The 23,810-nt window shown below is 33.1% G+C and overlaps 4 protein-coding genes across 7 annotated transcripts in view; 2 read left to right on the top strand and 2 right to left on the bottom strand.

The window, feature by feature from the left end:
• Nucleotides 1–119: 119 nt before the first annotated feature.
• On the top strand, nt 120–7,472 carry LOC121739719. 4 transcript variants are annotated; one of them, XM_042132261.1, is made up of 3 exons: nt 1,020–1,134; nt 1,973–5,575; nt 5,612–7,472. In XM_042132261.1, the coding sequence occupies exons 1-3, from the start codon at nt 1,096–1,098 to the stop codon at nt 7,457–7,459; spliced, it is 5,490 nt and encodes a 1,829-aa protein (XP_041988195.1). In that variant the 5' UTR covers nt 1,020–1,095; the 3' UTR covers nt 7,460–7,472. The 4 variants fall into 4 exon arrangements, with proteins under 4 accessions (XP_041988196.1, XP_041988195.1, XP_041988193.1 ...); XM_042132262.1 differs by lacking the exon at nt 1,020–1,134 and adding an exon at nt 120–134 and having other exon boundaries at nt 1,973–7,472; XM_042132259.1 differs by having other exon boundaries at nt 1,973–7,472.
• Nucleotides 7,473–13,379: 5,907 nt separating this feature from the next.
• LOC121739883 (GATA zinc finger domain-containing protein 14-like) lies at nt 13,380–15,471 on the bottom strand. The gene is made up of 2 exons (XM_042132475.1): nt 15,363–15,471; nt 13,380–15,142 (listed from the first exon to the last, which is right to left on the bottom strand). The coding sequence occupies exons 1-2, from the start codon at nt 15,402–15,404 to the stop codon at nt 13,511–13,513; spliced, it is 1,674 nt and encodes a 557-aa protein (XP_041988409.1). The 5' UTR covers nt 15,405–15,471; the 3' UTR covers nt 13,380–13,510.
• Nucleotides 15,472–19,135: 3,664 nt separating this feature from the next.
• Nucleotides 19,136–20,031, bottom strand: LOC121739608. The gene is made up of 2 exons (XM_042132099.1): nt 19,916–20,031; nt 19,136–19,620 (listed from the first exon to the last, which is right to left on the bottom strand). Exons 1-2 carry the CDS (start codon nt 19,949–19,951, stop codon nt 19,168–19,170), a joined length of 489 nt encoding a protein of 162 aa, XP_041988033.1. The 5' UTR covers nt 19,952–20,031; the 3' UTR covers nt 19,136–19,167.
• Nucleotides 20,032–20,621: 590 nt separating this feature from the next.
• The window catches only part of LOC121739607 (ITG-like peptide), a 28,683-nt gene continuing 25,494 nt past the window's right edge, over nt 20,622–23,810 (top strand). The window contains exons 1-2 of the mRNA XM_042132098.1: nt 20,622–20,742; nt 21,967–22,349. Of these exons, the coding sequence (XP_041988032.1) occupies nt 20,689–20,742; nt 21,967–22,349 (437 nt within the window). The 5' untranslated portion in view covers nt 20,622–20,688. The remainder of the gene's footprint in view (nt 20,743–21,966; nt 22,350–23,810) is intronic.

The following is a 23,810-nucleotide window of genomic DNA, read 5'->3' as shown; positions in this document are numbered from 1 at the left end:
TAACTCATCGAAGATTGAATTTAATTGATCGATAAGTGAAAATGAAGTTGTTTATAAAATGTGCAAATAGTTTTATTTGGTATAAAATGCTGAGTACAGACAACAAACACACGATGCTCTATTAATATCTCGAGGTCTGTAAACAATCATCATCTTTACCACCGTTGACGTCGGGAACCTCAAAATATATTATGTTGCAAAAATTATATTGCTGTACTATGTAGCGTACCGAAATACCAGAATTATATTGCTGTACTATGTAGCGTACCGAAATACCAGAATTATATTGCTGTACTATGTAGCGTACCGAAATACCAGAATTATATTGCTGTACTATGTAGCGTACCGAAATACCCGAATTATATTGCTGTACTATGTAGCGTACCGAAATACCAGAATTATATTGCTGTACTATGTAGCGTACCGAAATACCAGAATTATATTGCTGTACTATGTAGCGTACCGAAATACCAGAATTATATTGCTGTACTATGTAGCGTACCGAAATACCAGAATTATATTGCTGTACTATGTAGCGTACCGAAATACCAGAATTTGGAAACAAATCTTCTAGCAACTATTGATATAATAGAGCAGTAAATACACGATAACGAATAGAATAAGATATAAGCCAAAAACCTTTTAACATACTAACGATCAATTTAATCTTATTCCTTTGCTAATATCATATATTAAAACTCGCCAAAAAACAGGCTTGTATGATCATCGGTCACGCCCATGTTGGATGACCCAAAATGCGCGTGAACGATTAGCTTGTATGATTTAAAATCTTTGAACGTTTCTTCATTTTTCCACGACGATTCCTCCCATGTCCACGGCTGCTGGACGTAGGAAATCGTTCATAAATTACATTCACCCTTTCCATCATTTTCACCATCTGAATTTATTTTATATAGCACAATCATTATTGATGTACCTATTTTTTTAAATGACAAAATGCTACGCGGTATTATAAATCTCAAAAACTCTTGAGGCTTACATAAAGTTACCTAAATTACAGTAATGGGCGATAACAATATTAAAAACTAAATGTATATTTATTAGTCGTCTGTTTGTCGTAATATATCGGTCAGTATGGTTGTGAGTGTCTTAATTATTACGTGTTTTTTAAAGGTAGGTTTTGTTTATTTTTTTTTTATCTAACGCCAGTGCAAATCGCTGATAAAAATGTCGTATGCATTGTCCCTTATCTTTTTGCAAATACATTTAATAGAATTACATTACATGTAATGGTATGTAATACTATTACATATTATAACATGGAAAACAAAAAGCTGTTTTCTATTCCGATCTAAAAATATAGAGCTTTAAATATTGTGTTGCTGCAATTGATTGACTTTAAAATGATGATAACTTTAAATTTGGAGAGGTTTTTTAATTCTAATAATTATGGAGTAAAGTAATACTTATAATCAACGTGACTAAGGGCCTCTTTCACCACTCCCTGATAAAGTGCCGGATAGGCTATCCACAACTTTTATTGACAGATTCTCATATTATACACACAGATTCATACTCTATCTGTCAATTTAAGTGTTGGAACAGGCATTTAGTGTAAAATGTAAAATTTATCTACCATTCTCAAAATTAGCATTTATTGCATTTTTAAAAGCTTCTAGTAGCTTCTCAAAACTGTTACTGCCGTTCATGCAATAATCGTAGAGTCACATTAAATTATGAAACTCTATTATATTGTGTTATCAATTTCAACAGTCCTTACACGTGGAGTAAACTCCAGACGTGTTTTTGTTAAAAATGCGTAACAATTGGGGTCAATTATTTCACAAACCTAATAATAAAGTATATTTTGGATTTATAGTTTTTTTTGTAGGTAGGCTAAAACTGAACTCAGTAAAATATATCTTTGAAAAATAGGTATTGTTTATATTGACTAATGAGTAACTTCATTGATCGTGTTCTAAATTAAATTATTTGTGTTTTTTTCCCACAGTTAGCAACATGCAATCCATATGTATCATCAATATCGAGTGCCAAGTTGCCCGCAACCACACATGAAGCTGCCAACGTTTCACCAGGGGATATAAACGTGGGTCGGGATTTGCGACCAAAATACAGCTATGGCTACATCTCACAGGGCACCACGCAACCAGTTGAAGATACTAAGCCTAGCAATGCAAATAAAAGATCTATGGGAATTACACCTCTTAATATTATGCCTACACAGAATATGCCGGATAAGGTTATTCCAGATAATTACGTAAATTTTAATGAAGCTAGTCCTTTAATGAGTGGGCCCAAAACCGTAGATCTCGACAATCATCCCGAAATATCAAAAAAACCAAATGAAGTGTCGAGTACAAAATATCAGCATAAACCATTTTCAGAAACTTTTAATAATTTTCGTGAAAACTTATTGAAGACCATGGACTTAGACCTAAAAAGTAAATCACGAAGTACGAGCCCATTAAAAAATGTTAAAACAAATGATGCAGCAGCCATAAATCTAGAGGCCACATTTGTAGAGCCCCAGTTAAAAACTTTGACTACACAACCTATACAACTAACAGATAGTCTACCTCAGGTTCTGCCTAATAATTATAATAATATGTTAAGTGGCCCACAAAATGAGAGAACGCTGGGAAAAAACGCTGAGAATGCTGAGGAATTTAAAGACTACACTTTTGACGCAGAAAATATTCCTGCAAATAGAGCGCAAGTATCTAGAGTATCATATAGCAATAGCAATCCATTTTTCCAAATTTCGAAAGAGAATAAATTTGGTAAATTAAATCCTAAAGGTCAACAACAGGAAATAAAATATAATACACCTAATGTGAAGCAACAATCTAAAATGCAACCACTAAAAATACCACCTTATAAACCACAAGAAAATTCTTCTTATTTTACTACCATAGTACCAACAAATCAAAATCTACTGCCTCCATACAACGAAGAAAGAAATTTAACCCAGACACTCAGAATACCAAATAAGAATCAGATTAATCCGATTGATTCAGAAGCATTGTATTCTCAGCTGATATCTGATAATGAAAAAATAAGGGCAAATCAATTAAAAACTGATCCTAGAACACTTCAAGTGCCGATCTCTAGAATGCCGTATTACCAAAATTCAAAATCGTTATTAAAACCAAATAATGAATCATTGCAAGAGAACCCAATAGTAACAATGGATCCTAGTAGTTCATCTAAATTAAATATGCTTAATACTTTACCTTATTATAGCTTTGCAGATAAAATTATTCCTCTAGCGCAACCAAATTTTACAAATCTTAATTTAGAAGAGAATATTTCAGAGGTTTCAAATCCAGGAATAATTTTTAATTCATCCACAAAAGAAGAAAATATTTCTTATCCATTCAGAGCGCCATATTATAATAACTTTTACCAACCCTATACAAGATCATATTTTGGTCAACAATTGTTTCCAAGAAACCATTCATCAACATTAAATCAACTGGAAAAAGTGGATCCACAACATTATAGTGAAGAGGGAAATGTCGTCGAAAAGGCTCATATAGCTGCTAACCCGCAAGAAATTAATTCCGTGGTCACCAGTCCAGACATTATCATTACGACCAAACAAACTTCAAATAACGAAGATGAAAATATTTTACAAAATTTCGCACCTCCTTATAACCTTTATCGACCTTATTCAAGATCATTTAATCAGCAAATCAAACCTGATAACCAATCGTTGAAATATGAAGATAATGCGAGTAAAACATATTCAATGAACATTCCTGTAGACAGAAATGTACCCAAAAAAAGCCAAACTAACCCTGAAATAATTCCATCAGAGAGTCCGGAAGTCGTTTATCAACCTGAAAATCTACACAACGATACAGAAAATGTGTCTAAATCACTTCAAACCACACCACCGTATTATAATGAATTTTACCAGCCATTTTCAAGGGCGCATAGTCAACAATTAATGCCAAGAAACCACTCACCAAAACTAAATGAACAGGAAAAAGCGGAACCACAAAATAACAACAAAGAGGGAATTGTGCTCCAAATGACTACTAACTTCCAAAAAAATAACTCTGTGTTCGCTTATCCAGAAACTATACTTAGAACCGAACAAACTTCAAACAATAAAGATGAAAATGTTACACAAAATTCCCCACCACCATATTACAATCGACCTTATTCAAGAGCATTTAATCAACAAATTAAATTAGGAAACCAATCTTTAACATATGAAGAACAAACAAGAAAAGCGGATCCAATGTTCCTTTTTTCAGAAAGAAACGTGCCACAGTCAACAAATAATGTTAGTCCTAATGCACAAATAATTCCATCAGGGAGTCCGGAAATCATTTCTCAACCAGAACAAAATTTACACAACGAAGAAAAAAATGAGTCCAAAATTCTCAAAACACCATATAACAATAATTTTTATCAACCGTTTTCGAGAGCATTTGGTTCACAATTGCAATCTAGTGACCACCTATTAAAAGAAAAGCAATTTTCAAATGCGACTTCTAACAACGGCGCAGAAAAAACTGAAACATCAAACGAACTAAATAAAAGAACGTATGAAAATACATTGGACCCAAGTTTAAAAACATCAAACATAACTAGCGCTCAAATATTGCAGGAAGATCATATTTTAGTAAAAACTGATCAAATTAGTTTGCCTGAACTAGATGTAAAAGGGAACTTACAAAACAAAAATGCTGAATCCGGTGTGCTGCAAATGAGTAAACCTCTACAGAAAAGTCTCCCACAGGTTCCTATTTCAGAAGTAAGTAAAGGCGCACCAATTAAGAAAGAAAGAAATGAATTTCAAGTGTTCAAAGAACCATATAATAAAAACTTAGATCCGTTTAATTCTCTAACCATAAATCCACAATCATCAACTGAAAATCAGTTAGTAAAAGCAGAACCTGATATTAATGTTAAACATAATATTATACCTTACAACATAGACGAAAGTGTTTCCCAAATGCAGCCATTAAGTGAATTTTCTCCTCATATTATACAGCAAAATCTCACAGAAAGTCCTGAAGACAATAGTTTGTCCATATTACCTACAGTTAATAATTATAATTTACTTGATAACATTATACAGGAAGGTTTACCTTCTACAGAGCTGTCGAGTCAACTACCTTTCCAAACACAAGAAAACCTTCCGGAGCTTATTCAACAAATTGAATTTTCAGAAAACATGAGAACTAAAAACGCAATAGCAACACCGGTTTATAATTTAGGAGCCAAAACTAAGTGTACACAGTCATCTCATAACGCTAAACTCTTGGAAAACAGAGACCAAATATCCAGAGTGTCATACTTCGACAGATTAAATCCGTTTAATTCAAGAGGATCAATTCAACAAGCGGCACCTTACAACCAAATAATAAATGAAAATAAACAAATACCTAAACCAAATCAAAATATTCTTTCTCAAAATACGAACAATTATAACATACCGAATAATGAATTTTCAAATAAAAATGAAGCCTTAGGACTACTATTAATACCTCAACAACATAATAAAAAATCACTTCCAATAAAATATATACTTGGTAGTAATTCAGATGATGAAAAAATGGATAACGAAGTGACAAAATCTTTTGGAGCTTTAGATTCTAAAAACCTAAACCCTTCTTATAATGGTGGTATACCTGGATACGACTCACAAAACACAAAAGTGCCGTATTATAACAGCTTTAATCCTTTTATTTCTAATAAAATCAATAAACAAACGTTACCTAGTAGTCAAAGGATGAAAGTCAAACCAACGGAAAGCTTAGATCAAGACCTACCGACAAAAGAATATGTAAATAATGCTTTACATAATGATAAAGGAACAGAAAGTGATTCCGAAATATTGAAAATTAATATTCCTTTACAATTTCAAGAAAAACCTCAAGATCCTCCTACATCTGATGTATTTGATAGTCAAGGAAAGGCGAAAGTAAAGAATGAAATTATTCAATATTCTGATACTCTAGAGCCTACAACACAACAATATGCGTTTTCACAAGATATTAGAAGAGTTGAATATGAATCACAAGCAAACGGAATATCATGCAATAATAGCTCTCAACCGTACAATGCCAATGAACTAAATCAACAACTATCTTATGACAATCAAAAGCAATACGAGGATAATTCTAGTAAATTAATAATAAGAAACCAAAACACAATGCCAAAGTTGGACATAAATATAAATATACCAAACTCTGAAGATGTTTGCAAAAACAATCCACTAGAAATTACTATAACAGAAAAACCTAACAAAGCCTGCCCAGGAAAAATAAATGATAATATTGCACAGAATATAATAATTGATATTAACAATGGAAATGAAAATTTTTGCAAATGTCTAAACCTTAGCCAAAAATGCGATAAAATCACAAGCATTGGTGACTTTATTCCATGTTTAACAGAAGAGTCAAACGTAACAAAAGAAAACAATTGCACAAAAACCACTGTTGAAAGTTCGGAATTTAAAGAAATTGTTCCTAGCATCGATCTTAATAATTTTTCATCATACTTAGCAGATACAATTTTGTCAGCTGTACAGTCATTTTTAGTACAACCAAATTGTTCAAGTCTCAATAATATCGTTGCGAAAAATAATTTTGACATTGTTAATATTAAAAATTCAGTTTGTAATTGCTCCCAGATCAAAATTCCATTACAAAATATATTAGAGCCAGTAAATAATACAAATGAATCTGCAGTTCCATTATTAAATATCAAAGAAGAAAGCAACCATAGTGCAATAAAATACCAGTGCCCAGGAACATTACAGAAAGATGAGGTAAAAACCGATACACTACTTAAGGCGACTCCCTGTTTGGAGCCAAATCTTGCCTCACAAGAAGAACAATCAAATAAAGCAAGTGAGATATTATGTCCTGCTTTGAATAAAACAATCGTTAATAATGTTACTGGAATTCAATATAACAAAACAGAACCGAATGGGATGACTAAGGATTCATGTATATGTACAAATAAAACACTCCAAATCCCACCACATATTGATAACAACCCATATTCAGATAGATCAAATGCAGATGGTAATGTATTAGAAACTGATAGTAAAACTCATATAATATGTACTTCAACGAATAAAACACGCCAAGTTCTACAAAACGATAATGAAAACCCACCTAATGTCAATACTAATGAAATCACGACGTCACATCAAAGTCCTCAAGTTTTACTACCATATTACTATTATGTAGATCACACAAACGTGACATCAAGTGATACAGAACCCATACCTAAGCCCATCAGTCGGCCAAGCAATACTTCAGAAGAAGAAAAAAGTGTTGTAATATGTCAGGAAAACGATACCGAAACTATACCAACAGTAATTTACGATAAACCTGAAGAAGTGGAAAAGACATACCATGGCCCCAAGCCATGTTTATCAAAAATAACTGTTAATATTATGCCCATCGTAGATAAAAGTAACCACGATATTCTTGTTTTTATTTAAAGCAGGTGTTAATGCTTTGTATAATAAAAAATATTATTAAAATAAAGTGTTTGTTGAATATTAAGTGTTTTTATTCATAAATCCAAAATAATCTAAACTTAAAAAAATCATATTAACTTAATTGAATTTTATTTTATGTTCATAACTACATAATTTATTTCTGAATGCAGCAAATACATTTAGAACGTCCTACGTGTTGATCTACCACCGGTTTGGCAACTAAGGCTGCCTTCACATTACGTCGCAAGCAGTGCGGCAGCAGCGTGCGAAGGAGTGTAGATGGAAGAGACGAAAGCACAAACTTTTACTTAGGAACTTAGTTTGTACTTGTTAGGAGATAGACATACTAAATTCTAAAAGTTCTCACCCCTCCGAGGTGAGCCCGTGGAGGGGTTCCACAATAAAGGTTAGACTACTTCCTTGTAAATTGATTTATTTATTTATTTACAACTTACAACTTCTATCATTACAGGTTATAAGGTTTGTACGATATTTTATATTATTTTAGGTCTACCAGAATCTGATGGCAAAAAGTGAGAAAATAAATTGACTCTAGCAATACCGGGGTAATTGTAATAAAACATTTTGATCCTTTTTTTCTTATAGCGGCTGATTCTGTGTGTTAATCATGCAAATATACAAAATTATCCAATGATCAAGGATATTTTTTGAAAATCTGTTGTCAAAAATTGCCATCAGATCCTGGTAGACTTATAATTATTATATGTAATTGATTGTACTGTCGGTTCTTGGTGGAAATTCATGTTGTACACTAATAAAACACACTTTTCTTGCACTTTTTCCACTATATTAAGATATTATTATAACTTTTAACAAATAACACGACCGGTTTCGAAATTATTCATCATCAGGTGTAAGTTTAACGTCGGTACTTTTAAAAAATTAAATATTATCAAAACAAACATTAAGGTTGTCAGCATCGTGGTACTTTTTACAATTTGGTAGAATTTTTATTCCAAATAAGACTATTTTCTACTAATGTTAAATTAATATTTAGTTGGATTTACCCATTTTTTATATTGATAAATTAATAATGTTGTGCTGGTAATGTCACATATACAGATTTCAGAGCCTAAAATTAAGTAATAATTGTTACATTTCTAAAATTATTATAATTAAAATAATTATGTCACAAAATTTCTCTAAAAATTATTAAATGTCAAATAAATTAATATAAACAATGTCAAACTAACAATAATAAAACTTAATAAGACGATACAATTGTCTAATTACATCACCAATAATTTAATTGAATTGTCCATAATATTAAAATTATAAAAATTAATATCTATATGAATGTCAAATAAATTAAACTAAATTAAATCATGTCAATAAATAAAATATAATGTCCATAAAATTATATAAAATAAATATCATGTCAATAAATTAAATTAGCGGTGAAATGTAAATTGAAATTAATGTATAAGTAATAATAGTTTAAATATCCTGTAATAAAATTGAATTTGAAAGGCATGTTTGGTCGTTTAACAAGTTCCCATATTTTTTGTGTCTGTTGACTTCGAGTGCTTCCAGTGCGTCCATTTTCTTGCTTTTGGGTAAAACATGTAGGTATTTAATGTTCTTGTCAGGTTCAAAATTATGGTCATTATTATTTAAATGCTCAGCAAATGTAGATCTTTCTGTTTTCCTTTTCCAAGCTGTGATATGTTCTTTTATCCTGGTTTTAAATTTCCGCCCTGTCTGACCTATATATATACCTCCACATGTTTCACAAGAAAGGCTGTATATTCCGCTATTGTCCGTGACGTTAAACTTGTCCTTGTTATTACACAACAGACTTTTTAGGGAACCCGTAGTGTAGAATGCTACCCTGGTCTCCCTGTTTTGTAAGATCCTTTGAAACCTATACGATAGAGGGCCAATATAAGGTATTTTAACCCAAGTTCTATTTACTTTTTCCTTAAGTCCTGAATGATCGTATAGGAGTCTTTCCGCCATCCTTCTCCTAGCTTTTCTAAGGATTGTGTCAATAAGTTCACTTTTGTACCCATTACTTACAGCGATATGTCTTATCGTGTCTAGTTCTGTCCTAAAATCATTTCTTTCTAGGGGTACATTTAACAAACGGTGAACAAAAGCGTGAAAAGCGGCGTGTTTGTGTTGGCGCGGATGAGAGGAGTTAGCATGAAGGACATTTTCACTATATGTAGGTTTTCTAAATATTTTAAACATATGATGACCTCGATTAATATCTATAGATAAGTCCAGGAAGTTTAATACTTTATTGCCTATTTCTAATGTCATTTGTATATTATTATTAATTGTATTCAAATAATTAAAAAATTCATTTAAAATTTCAACTTTACCATTCCATAAACATATTATATCATCTACGTATCTGTACCAATAAATAATATATTCTTTATATGAGGTTTCCAATATCCTTGATTCAAAATTATCCATAAAAATGTCTGCACAGAGAGGAGACAAGGGGCTACCCATCGCCAATCCATCCTTCTGTTTATAAGTTTTACCATTATAAATAAAATATTGCATAAAATTTCGTCGATAATATTTAAACATTCTTTGATGGGTATGTTAGAAAATAGGTTTTTTACATCAAAGGAAACCAGGATCGCATTTTTTGGAACAGGAGAATCTTGAATTTTATTTATTAATTCCAGACTATTACTTATTGTATATTTGGGCTTAAATTTTGTTAAATTTTTAAAAATAGTATTTGCCTTCTTAGCGAGTTTGTAAGCTGGTGCTGTTGTGTATGAAACCACTGGTCTTATAGGTTCCCCTTGCTTGTGTAGTTTGTAAAATCCGTACAATCGCGGTGTTTCACAAATCAATTACATATGTTAAATCGGCAAGCACGGCTGAATTACTGGTACTGTACAAAAGTTTAAAATTTAAGTTAAAAAAAAAATCACAACATATATGGTTTAATTCACAATGTAAGAAACTGAGATTGATTCCAAACTACATTCAGATTAGATGCCGGATGTCAAAACCATATATTGATAAATTAATGACACGAATGAAGTATGAATGTCTGGAAGCAGAAATTCATCACTTATACAAGCAAAGAGATAATATCGGATGCCATTTAAAAGTATTGCACATGGAACTAGCTTTAAGACTACACCCTATTGAACTGGACTGGCTCCAGAAAGAAACACATGAGTACATAAAAGAAAAAATTCAAGAGCAATTCATGGTACAATGTAAAAAACTTAATAACCTAGTGGATTATCAAAAATTAAAAAACTCAAAACATATAAATACGAAAACAACATTCTACCCAAAACTAGTAAATAAAACTTCTATAACTTTTTCCAAAAGAGAAATAAATTTATTAGAAAAAGGCCTCAAGCATTGCCCCAATACCGAAATCACGAACAAACAAATAGCCAATCTCGCAGCTGATCTTGAAATAGCATCAAAGGATAATAAAATTGTAAAACAGTCCTGCGCTCTTACCTTACATAAAATCAAAAATGATCGAGCATTCACAACCATCCCTGATGAGTCTGGTTTGATAAAAGGTCTTAAGGAGAAGATTAACAAAAATGACTTAGTAATCACAAAAGCAGACAAAGGCAACACAGTAGTAATTGTTACAAAAACAGATTATGACAATAAAATAATGGATTTCCTACAAAACAATGATTTTAAAATTTTAAAAAAAGATCCAACTGAAACATATAATAACGAGGTCAAAGACATAATTCGCTCTACGGACAGTGTACTTAAAAAAAAAAAAAAAAAAAAAATTAACCTAGCATCGATTTTATCCATGAACCCCTTGCCACCGCGATTCTACGGATTTTACAAACTACACAAGCAAGGGGAACCTATAAGACCAGTGGTTTCATACACAACAGCACCAGCTTACAAACTCGCTAAGAAGGCAAATACTATTTTTAAAAATTTAACAAAATTTAAGCCCAAATATACAATAAGTAATAGTCTGGAATTAATAAATAAAATTCAAGATTCTCCTGTTCCAAAAAATGCGATCCTGGTTTCCTTTGATGTAAAAAACCTATTTTCTAACATACCCATCAAAGAATGTTTAAATATTATCGACGAAATTTTATGCAATATTTTATTTATAATGGTAAAACTTATAAACAGAAGGATGGATTGGCGATGGGTAGCCCCTTGTCTCCTCTCTGTGCAGACATTTTTATGGATAATTTTGAATCAAGGATATTGGAAACCTCATATAAAGAATATATTATTTATTGGTACAGATACGTAGATGATATAATATGTTTATGGAATGGTAAAGTTGAAATTTTAAATGATTTTTTTAATTATTTGAATACAATTAATAATAATATACAAATGACATTAGAAATAGGCAACAAAGTATTAAACTTCCTGGACTTATCTATAGATATTAATCGAGGTCATCATATGTTTAAAATATTTAGAAAACCTACATATAGTGAAAATGTCCTTCATGCTAACTCCTCTCATCCGCGCCAACACAAACACGCCGCTTTTCACGCTTTTGTTCACCGTTTGTTAAATGTACCCCTAGAAAGAAATGATTTTAGGACAGAACTAGACACGATAAGACATATCGCTGTAAGTAATGGGTACAAAAGTGAACTTATTGACACAATCCTTAGAAAAGCTAGGAGAAGGATGGCGGAAAGACTCCTATACGATCATTCAGGACTTAAGGAAAAAGTAAATAGAACTTGGGTTAAAATACCTTATATTGGCCCTCTATCGTATAGGTTTCAAAGGATCTTACAAAACAGGGAGACCAGGGTAGCATTCTACACTACGGGTTCCCTAAAAAGTCTGTTGTGTAATAACAAGGACAAGTTTAACGTCACGGACAATAGCGGAATATACAGCCTTTCTTGTGAAACATGTGGAGGTATATATATAGGTCAGACAGGGCGGAAATTTAAAACCAGGATAAAAGAACATATCACAGCTTGGAAAAGGAAAACAGAAAGATCTACATTTGCTGAGCATTTAAATAATAATGACCATAATTTTGAACCTGACAAGAACATTAAATACCTACATGTTTTACCCAAAAGCAAGAAAATGGACGCACTGGAAGCACTCGAAGTCAACAGACACAAAAAATATGGGAACTTGTTAAACGACCAAACATGCCTTTCAAATTCAATTTTATTACAGGATATTTAAACTATTATTACTTATACATTAATTTCAATTTACATTTCACCGCTAATTTAATTTATTGACATGATATTTATTTTATATAATTTTATGGACATTATATTTTATTTATTGACATGATTTAATTTAGTTTAATTTATTTGACATTCATATAGATATTAATTTTTATAATTTTAATATTATGGACAATTCAATTAAATTATTGGTGATGTAATTAGACAATTGTATCGTCTTATTAAGTTTTATTATTGTTAGTTTGACATTGTTTATATTAATTTATTTGACATTTAATAATTTTTAGAGAAATTTTGTGACATAATTATTTTAATTATAATAATTTTAGAAATGTAACAATTATTACTTAATTTTAGGCTCTGAAATCTGTATATGTGACATTACCAGCACAACATTATTAATTTATCAATATAAAAAATGGGTAAATCCAACTAAATATTAATTTAACATTAGTAGAAAATAGTCTTATTTGGAATAAAAATTCTACCAAATTGTAAAAAGTACCACGATGCTGACAACCTTAATGTTTGTTTTGATAATATTTAATTTTTTTAAAGTACCGACGTTAAACTTACACCTGATGATGAATAATTTCGAAACCGGTCGTGTTATTTGTTAAAAGTTATAATAATATCTTAATATAGTGGAAAAAGTGCAAGAAAAGTGTGGTTTATTAGTGTTATAATTATTATTTATATTACATTGTATTGCAATTTGCAGGTGTTAGAAGAAAACTTCAAAATATTTAATATATTTTAATATGACGTATAGAAGATAGATACTAAATAACAAACACGAAAATATTGTAATAATAACAATAACAATAATATGACAAGCTCTTAGCTATAGTATTAACAGACAATCAGACTTTTTCTACTTATCAATATTCATAGATCGAGACAGCACAACCGTTGTATCTCCTTCTTTGAACCAGAAATTTTCTTCATCCGTATGATTTTGTGTTTCTTTATCTATTTGGCTATAGTTAACCACCCTCGACGGTGCATATATCGTTTCGACGTTCGTATTAACATCACCTCTAAAGCCAAGGTGAGGGTTGATATGAGATTTCTTATTACTTTGTTCCACATAAGATTTTACTCTGTCTGCATAATAATCCCAATCGTTTTGACGATAGTCGCGGTTTTTTTGTATCTGATTGAGTTCTTCTTCTTCACTAGATGTGAGATATGCATGATTGAAAAGTGTAAAATCTGGATAATATTCCACATCATCCTCGAATGGGTTAAACAAGTTGATTGTGTGAGGTTTTTTAGCGAATTCTTTGTCACTAATAACTTGCAAATGGTCCTCATTGATGTTTTCAGGCATGACTGAATTTATATTATCAGAATCAGGTTGTAAATCTTTCTTCTTGATTTTTAAATTCAAATATATATCTTTTTTAGGCCCAGCACCTGTCGTGATTGTCACGGGTGTTGCTTCATGAAAATTTGGAGATAGTTCTATAACAGTATCACAATCTTCTTCTTTATTTTGGCTCATAGTACTTTTGTTAGATTTTTTAGCATTCTTGTGTTTGTTAGGGTTCTTATTTTTTGACTTTGTGGAATCGTGTGATGTTTTGTAAAATGAGTCAAATAAATACGGATATATATCATTTGCAAAATAGTATGGACTGGTGATGTTCCCGGCTATCAAATTTTGCAAATATTTGTTGAATTCATCGTGATTAAAATATTGAGTTTGATATTCTATTGCTGGTGCTTTTTTTGAATTTCTAGTACTGTGGTTGTCAGTATTACGTTTTTTGTATTTTTCTTTACTAGTTTGATTTAATTGTTTTTTATTTTGATTTAGATCTTGGGTGTTTTTATTTCGACCAATTTCATTTTTGGTTGGAGTGGATGTATCAGTAAATTCTTTTTTTAATTCATTATTATAATCTAAATGGTTTTTATCAATTCCTTCAAATTCTTCTTTTACGTTTGATGCATTGTTATTGACAGTATCATTAAAAGCATAATCTCCTAAAGGCTTATTGTCTTTCTTTTTTCTGTTGTGTTCTTCACTTTGTCTGTATTTTCGATTTTTCTTTCCCTTTCCGTTGTAATTTCTCACAGGATGTTCTTTCCGTCGCCTTGATTTTTCTGCCTTACTCCTATTAATATTATTGTATTTACTTACCCCATAATGCCTATTTTTGTTATAATTATTATCGATTCTTTTTACTTGTTCGGGTTGTGGTACATGATAATTATTAACAACATTGGGAGGGTTCACCATGGAGTCATATTTGCGAATTATGTTTTCATAGTTGTTTGGATTAGTATTAGGTTTTGTTACCAGTTTGTCCCAAATAATTGGCTGATTCTCATTCGTTGTGCATATACCCAGCGGGTCAGTTCGCACTGGAGTCAGTATAGCCGGTGCTTGAGGAACAACAGGATTTTGTCTGGCTAATTCTACTCTTGGGACTTGCTCAAAATTTGCATAATTCCAAGGCTGGCGATTTTGTAGAATCTGCGATTCCGTTATGGACGCCTGCAATAAATAATGTTTATGTTATAAATATTTTATGTTATATTTATGTTTATGTTTATGTTATAAATATATGGATGGATTTACTAATGTTATAAATTAGTAAATCCAAAAATACTTGGTTAATAATTAAGTTACAATTGTTTTTTTGTTGTTATTTAGTAAGTATTGTTAATTCACACAATGATTTCAAATTACTTTAAATATTCGAGAAGATACTTACCAATATTTGTAACGTCAAACATAAAACTGTATTTCTAAACATTATTACGTATTCATCCCCATAGTAAACTGACAAATATCTCAGAAACGGGTCTGGATGAGTATTTAACACTTCGTATGAAGTAATTCACGTAATATTTATCTCAGGTGAGTCTGAAGTGAGATTGAACACGCATTTGGTGCCATGTGCTAACAGTTGCAGTTATTACGTATGGTAAGTTTATTTTACTTTATTAAAAAATATATACAGAGTGTAACAAAAATAAGTGATAATACTTTAGGGTGTGTACGTATTCCTTGTAGAGAGTTCACTGTGAAAGTAGCAGCGCTGAAAGACCAAACCTTTTTTTTTGCTTTTGTATGGGCAAGGGCCCGAGCGTCACGAGTTTTCCCATACAAAAGTGAAAAAAAATTTGGTCTTTCAGTGCTGCTACTTTCACAGTGAACTCTGTGCAAGGAACACGTACACACCCTAAAGTATTATCACTTACGGTCAAAGATTTCCTAAACGATAGCACATCTTGGGAGTAGGATGGCTGCTTGCAAGGCTGCTTCTACATTTATTATATGTGACTTACAATTGTGTATTCTTATTGTATAGATTAAGTTATTTACATTGTAAATTTTTATTTTTTTAAAAGACCAATTTTCCACTTTTTTACTAAAAAGTGGCCCCGTGCGAGTTTCTTACGCCGGTTCTTCTCGCCGGGTTAGTTCCCGAACCGGTGGTAGGCAACATGTAGTTCAACATTCTGAAAATATTTGATTCAAATTTATTCAGTTTTTTTTTATATACTTATTTTTGTTACACCCTGTATAACTAGATGCAACCCACAACTCCGTTGTTCGCACGAGAGTGGTGCATTTTTCCGGGATAAAAATTTATAATATTTTCTTTTTCAAAACTTTAAAATGACTGCAGTTTCTGAACCCACTGCTAAAATAAAAAAAAAACGTTCTTATTATTTTTTTATCAGCTTTACCTAATGTACAAAACCTACTAGGTCTCTATGACCCTCGAGTGACTACAAAAATAGCACCCTCCCCTCCTCTACTAAAATATACATTGCTAGTTTCAGGAGGACAATATTGTTATACTTAAATGGTCGCTGTTAAGCATTAGTGTCCTAACCCACATTATTTGTTGCTAAATTTTTAATGCAGTCTTGTTCTAAATCATCTAAAGAACATAACAGCTGCATTCATAACTCAATACGTATTTTTTGCGGGTTAGTACCTAGTTAGTACCTACACGAATGCTTAATTAACAGCGTCCATTAAAATGATTTTATGTTTGTTCCTTTTTAGGGTTCCGTACCCAAAGGGTAAAAACGGGACCCTATTACTAAGACTTCGATGTCTGTCCTATCTGTCTCCAGGCTGTAACTCAAGAACCGCTATAGCTAGACTTCTGAAATTTTCGCAGATTGTGTATTTCGGTTGCCGCTATAACAGCAAATGCTGAAAACACAATAAAATTAATATTTAAAGGTGGCTCCCATACAACAAATGTGATTTTTTTAGGATAAAAGTCGCTCATATTCCCGAGTAGTTACAACTCTAAAAATTTAAATATAGCGCTTGGTATAATAAGTACAATTAAATTTTAAAACAAATACCAAGATATACCTACTAATATTATGAAGGCGAAAGTTTGTGAGTTTAAGAGTGTGTATGTTTGTTACGGTACTTCTTCACGCTTAAATGGCTGCAACGACTTAGATAAAATGGAGGAAATTGGCATGGAGTTAGCTGACATCCTGGGTTAACCCTTATGCTATATTTAAGGAAGAAATGAATTTCGAAAAAATGTCTTATTCCTATGAAAAAATCAATGAAATTGAATACGCGAAAAATCATATGATTTACTGGTAATCCTTCGATCGTGGATTCTTGGAAATCTATTGTTATTCTATTGTGTCTCGCTCACCGGTGAGCTTGATAGGTTAATATTATGCAATTTGCTGTCACTAAAAACCACGGGCAAGACCGCGGGACTTTTCTTTCACGTACATAATATATATTATTATATTAGGTATAGTTAATAAAAGTACTGACACTTAGAGCTCTTGTTCTGTTTACTCCAGTGCGTAGTTTTAAGAGAATAACGAGCTCCATAATTATAGCTAGACTAAGGAGTAAGGGCATGTTGCACAACTTTCTGATAAAGTGGCGAATAGGCTATTCACAGCTTTTTTGACAGATTCTCTATGGAGAATTCAGATGAAGTATGCTTCATCTGTCAAGTTAAGTGGTAGATAGGCTATTCGGCACTTATCAGGAAGTGTTGAAACAGGCCCTTAATATTATAACTGGGAAGTATCCGTCTGTCAGCTACCTGTGAACGCTTAAACCGCTGAACTGGTGTAATTGGCATCGGTATGGAAATATTTTAAGGGCCTGTTTCACCACTTCCTGATAAGGTGCCGGATAGGCTTATTTGACAGATTCTCCATACTCTATCTGTCAAGTTAAGTGGTGGATAGCCTTATCAGGAAGTGGTGAAACAGGCCCTTAGTCTCGAAAAAAGATACAGACTAGTTTTATGGAAAATCTACAATAATTCTTTTTACCCCGGAAAACTATACAGTTCCCTCATAATGAACAAATGGAGCAAAGGAGTTGCAGGGTCATCTAGTTCTCTATAAAACAAAATCTCCAGCACTACCATCTTTATCTGTTTCAGGATAGTGAAAACCGTGTTAGCACGACCAAAAGGCCACGTGCGGGCCCAGCCTGTTTAATGTGCTATTTTCCTCGAAGGTTTACGGCTGGTTAAGTAAGTTATATAGGGCATCTTCACACCCTTAATGTTGTCGTAAAAGGATCGTAATTCTAAGGATATATTATGTTCGATTATGTCCGTGTGGGAAGACATCGCTTTTCATTTCGGTAATCGAATATGTAGGTATATTCTGACCATGTTTTTCTTATAATAATCAAAGTGACGAGACCGTGTATTTCTTTAGAAATTTTTATATTTTTTGAGGTTTCTTTCCTTGATTCACCTTTGTACGGATGGTAGTTCTGGAGATCACATGAAAGGTGGAACAATGACATTATTGCATCCGTGGTTCAAATTAAGTTACAATTTAATCCTTCGATCGTGGATTCTTGAAAATCTATTGTTATTCTATTGTGACTCGCTCACCGTTGAGCTTGGGCTTGATGGTTTAAATAATTAATTGAACCTAACCTTATATTATTGATTTAGTAGGTTTGATTTATTTAAATTCTATAACAAAAGCAATTATAAAGATAACTTTAGCTTATAAAGATAATTTTACTAACATAATTTATAAGCTTTTACTAACAAATGAGTCTATGTAACTTGATTTAATAAACTATTTCAATTTCAATTAGGCCATTGTGCCACAAAATTAGCAATTATTTGTGTCAATAAAAGCTGTAGCAATTCACAATTTCTGCGTATAACGATTATAATATCCTACTATACTAAACACATAGTATAGTAGGAAATAATAAAATAATATAATCTATAATATAAAAATGTGTCGCTGAATGTATTGCTAAGCGCAAAACTCGAGAACGGCTGAACGGATTGGGCTAATTTTAGTCTTAAAATATTCGTAGAAGTCCAGGGAAGGTTTTTAAGTGACACGAAGTTCACCGGGACAGTATAATATCTTCATAAAATCATCATTAATAACTGTTGTTGTATGAAGACTTTTTACTTTTTTTATTTAGTCCACTTTTGTCTATCTTATAAGCGTATACGTGGAATATAAGTACGTACGAATACAAAGTCTGATCCACTTAAAACAAGTTTATTTATAAATATTCACTTAAATTAGCAACTTTTCCAATTCCACCAGGATATTCGTGATCAGCTTGATCAGGCCCGTCAAGAGACCAGTACCGTCCGACAGACCCGTCAGCAGGTTGAGCACCAGGTTCAAGACATCGGAGACCAGGCCGGAGAGGAGGCCAGGGGCCGCCAGGACATTCGAGCGGAAGAGAGAAATGAGAACGCTGATGTAGAGAAAGAGAACTGAAGCTAAGTCCGTCAAGGTCGCGTACAGCAGGGGCAGAGTGCAGCCGAAGTAGGGCAGCAGTGCCGGGGTGAGGTTCTGGACGATGTTGGACAGGTTGTTGAGGTTGTTGATGAGGTTGATGAGGAAGGGGATGAGGAGGCAGGCGAGCTGGTTGGCGATGGGCAGGATGGCAGCGATCTCGTCGAACGCCAGCCTTAGCGCGGACACGGAGTAAGCCGGTATCATTGCTTGGCTGCTCTTCACCTGTAATGGCAACGAAGATTTTTGTTAAAACTATTACCTGTTTAATAGCTTATTTAAACGATGATTTATAAGGTTAGTAAGAATCAGGATCAGGATCTACAGTTACTCATTGTAGCATTACATAAGATAAGGTTAATAAAGTAAAACATAAGCTAAAATTTAATCTAGCGCAAGCAAACAGTGTTTCTTGAATCTAGGTCAACCGGAAAGATATTATTCATATAAACGTGAATCTGCTGTTTTAATTAAAAGATAAGAACGGAGATAAAGATCTGAGTTGAACAAAAATACGAACCAAAACCAAAACGAAACAAAACACTATCAACCGCATTACGGACGGCCGGCCAAAATCGTTATATTCATGTATTACTTTATATTACTGTTATATATTATTACATTATCTAAGTGTGTACAAATATTAAGTAAGAATTTAGGTAAGCAAATTGTGATGATAATCGTGTTTTAAATAAGAAATAGGTTACTTCATTCGGAAATATTTTCCGTGCCCTAATTACTTACCTCGATTCTCCCGTGAATTGAAAATAAATGATGTTCAAACGTTAAAGAGGAATATCACGGATGAGTGAAGCCACGAGTTTCTCATTATTTCTTTCATCAGGGCATTAAGTAATTTACAGATAAAGTTCTCCGAATTCCAATGTAGAAGATGTATTCTGTAGTGACAACGAGGTTCAAATAATATTATGTGTGCTGTGATTTACTTCGGAATTAAAGTCGATTGAAAATGTATATAAGAACTTTTATAATCTAATTTTAATTTGATCCTAAAAGGCTTTCCGCGAGGCTGTTTTTGTTAGGTACACTTTTCCCTTTTCATTAAGAATTCAGCCTTAGCGTAAAGATTTAATAAAGCGCTCCATCCGGGAAATAAGGCCACTGGAATTATGTTAGAATTTCGAAAATTGTTACGAATTTACTTGTGTAACTTAGAAACACGATAACCGACAGATAAAGTTTACTATCAATGTGTTACAATTATATTACACCAAATATTATATATAAGTGAAAACATTATTTTAGTGTACATTTTTTTGTGTCAACGTTATAATGTCCACGAAAATTGCAATAGTTTTGTTTCTGATAGGCGTGTGCGCGCTGACGGTAAGCAAATACATTTTATTGGAATAAGACCAATTCATTATAAAAACAGTATAAATGAAAAGCGATTATTGCCAACCTAGGATACCTATAAGGTATGAAGTCCCTTCTCTTTCAGTTCGTAATAAACATAAGCTTGAAATTCCGGTGACTAGACTTACTAAAGTCAAAAATTCTTTTAAAGGTCAATATATACGCCTTTATAATAAGATCCCAGAAATCGTTCAAAATCTCTCAATTAATAGATTTAAAAAAGTTGTCAAAGAAGTTTGTGTACCAAAGCGTACTATAAAGTTACCGATTTCATGAATGGGAATAAGGTCGCCCCCTGCAGGGCTGTTTCATTATAATATGTATAATAATTGTACACTCGTTGTATTTTATTTAGTCATAATGACACTGTTATTTTATAATATATTTTTTGTAATTTTCCATCTTTTTAGAAAAAGATGGCCCCGTGCGAGTTTCTTACGCCGGTTCTTCTCGCCGGGTTAGTTCCCGAACCGGTGGTAGGCATCTGTGTAGCCCCGACGTTCAGAGAATATTTGAAAAAATTTATTGTGAATAAAAATTTTTGAGTTGAGTTTGAGTTCGATTTGGATTCGAAAACTTATAACGTCACAGGCCAAAGTAGGTACGCGTTCAGCGCGCAAAAGTTATCGCATTACGTATATTAAGCAATAACTCATCGTTATTACAGTCAATTTTCTGCAAGACCGTGGTACTCGCTAAAATAAATGTCAAATCAAATGACAAACAAAGCAACGTTAGTAATTGACAGTGGCCTTGTTTGCTAATTGCTATTCCGATTCGAGGACTCGCTCCAATTAGTGCAAGGTCCCGGACACCGACAAACCAAATCAACATTATTGCTGTGAAAATTGCTTTTAACATAAAAATGTAAGAATAACTCTTTAGCGCAACTTGAGTTTACAACTAGCGTTCCTCTTTGTTTATCAGTTTTCCTTTTAACCGACTTCCAAAAAAGGAGAAGGTTCTGTGTTCGGTTGTTTATATTTTTTGTGAATTTAACCATAAAATGAGCAGTAACTAGTAAGCGACAGCCGCCACCCGGATACCCACTACCCTTTTATGTTGCGAGGAGCCTTTTGGAACCTGTTATGTTTCGATTTGAGTTTCTGGTCTCATTAATGCCAAAATGGCTCTTATCCATACTTAATTTTTATTCCCTACAAGATAATTCAAGTGAATTCAATTTTTTTCCAGCAACCGGTCACGGCGACCAACGTCCAGCTGCCCGCAGTGTACCCGCTGGTGAACGTGCTCTTGCCCCTCCTGAACAACGTCTACAACCTGCTCCTCTCCCTCCTCTCCATCTTCGACTCCCTTCCTCCATCAGTCTGCAGTCTCATCCCCGTGGACTTAAGCGCTCTGGAAACTTCCCTTCTGAAGTTGTACTCACAAGCGCTGGCTATAGTCAACTTCCTGCGTTCATTACCCGAGTACGCTGCGGGTGCTAACGCGAAAACGCCATCTACCGGCGTCACAAACCTCCAAGGACTTTTGACTACCCTCATATCGACTGTAACGGATTTAGCTGATGACGTGCTGATCGGCATCGGCGGTGGTCTCCTGCCTGGTCTCCTGCAGCTGGTCGTCATGGTTGTCACTACCTTGCTGAACCTGTTGATATAAGTTTAGTTATTTAATTAATATATTTATAAGATCCCAATTTAGTGTTTTTTCTTTTACAACATCACATACTGTGTGTCCAATGTCTGCTAGTTAATTTAAATGATACCTAATCAAAACTGTTACAAGTTTATACAGGTAAAAACCTAATGTGCGGGAACCATACGCGGCAGCACATATTTAGTAAACACTACAAATAATAAAACTAAGGAAGCGTAACTCCCATACTTCAACCGTTTTGAATTTGGTTCCTTTTCGCACACTAAAATATGACAATAGCTACGATACACTCAAATTTACGAAAGAAAGCCGTTGACAATCAAAGAAAATGGTTCGACGTGGGAGAGACATGCTTCGGCACGAATGGGCCGGCTCGACCGGAGCAATACCACGTCCTCACAGAAAACCGGCGTGAAACAGCGCTTGCGCTGTGTTTCGCCGAGTGAGTGAGTTTACCGGAGGCCCAATCCCCTTCCCTTTTCCCTTCCCTACCCTCCCCTATTTCCTTCCCTACCCTCCCATATAAGTCCCTTCCCTACCCTCCCCTGTTACCCCTTAAAAGGCCGGCAACGCACCTGCAGCTCTTCTGATGCTGCGAGTGTCCATGGGCGACGGAAGTTGCTTTCCATCAGGTGACCCGTTTGCTCGTTTGCCCCCTTATTTCATAAAAAAAAAAAAAACAATCATTGTCACTTCTATATTTACACGAAATTGTGTACCAAATACAATATGCAACAAATTTTTTGACACAGTTACTTTTCCTTAGTTTTTATTATTCGTAGAGTAAATAATATTATGTAACACGTTTCTCATTTGTGACTGGTGTCAAAATATGTATTTAACGGAACGTAAACGATTAACGAACTTTTCCAATACGTGAAGTGATATCTAAAGATCTGAAATCTTACCGCGGGAAAAAGTTAGTTTTCATTTGAAGAACTACTATTAAAAGTCCTCGCGAACCATTACGGTCTCCCATTAATCTTATTACAAAAAAGTTAATGGACTCCTTTATAAAAATGAGTTTCCATTTTAAATGTTCTTACAAAAAATACGAATAGTTCTTTTGCCTTTTTCTCACAACTGCTAAGATAGTTAGTTATTATGTTTTTCACTTTTATACAAACTGCGAATAATTGAAAACACCTAAAAGATGCTGTCCTAAGTACTCTTAACAATCTTGTTATTTTAATATTTTGATACTTTTCGTACTACTAAGACGTAGCTTTTTTGTTCTAGTTACTTTTTACTAAAAATGGCTTGATTATATCATTGTGTAAATTTAAATAGATATACATAATATTATCTATTATTACGAAAGAGATTATTATCAAAGGTGATTTTCAATGAAGCATTTATGAAATTATTATATTTTGATAAAAATAGCAAAGGAAATAAATATTAGGTATTATATATAC

This window comes from Aricia agestis, chromosome 2 (genome assembly GCF_905147365.1).
Source record: "Aricia agestis chromosome 2, ilAriAges1.1, whole genome shotgun sequence".
Lineage (NCBI taxonomy): Eukaryota > Metazoa > Arthropoda > Insecta > Lepidoptera > Lycaenidae > Aricia > Aricia agestis.
The sequence above is the reverse complement of the archived record's forward strand: the minus strand, read 5'-3'. Positions and strand labels throughout refer to the sequence as shown.

What these genes read in the sequence shown, in the direction of transcription:
- LOC121739883 (XM_042132475.1), bottom strand. Translation starts at nt 15,404, where the DNA reads ATGTTTAGAAATACAGTTTTATGTTTGACGTTACAAATATTG. An exon ending in GTTTGACGTTACAAATATTG is followed by an intron (nt 15,143 to 15,362) that starts GTAAGTATCTTC and finishes TATTTATTGCAG; the next exon opens with GCGTCCATAACGGAATCGCA.
- LOC121739719 (XM_042132259.1), top strand. Translation starts at nt 1,096, where the DNA reads ATGGTTGTGAGTGTCTTAATTATTACGTGTTTTTTAAAG. An exon ending in TTATTACGTGTTTTTTAAAG is followed by an intron (nt 1,135 to 1,972) that starts GTAGGTTTTGTT and finishes TTTTTCCCACAG; the next exon opens with TTAGCAACATGCAATCCATA.
- LOC121739608 (XM_042132099.1), bottom strand. Translation starts at nt 19,951, where the DNA reads ATGCGGTTGATAGTGTTTTGTTTCGTTTTGGTTTTG. An exon ending in TTTGTTTCGTTTTGGTTTTG is followed by an intron (nt 19,621 to 19,915) that starts GTTCGTATTTTT and finishes TTGCCATTACAG; the next exon opens with GTGAAGAGCAGCCAAGCAAT.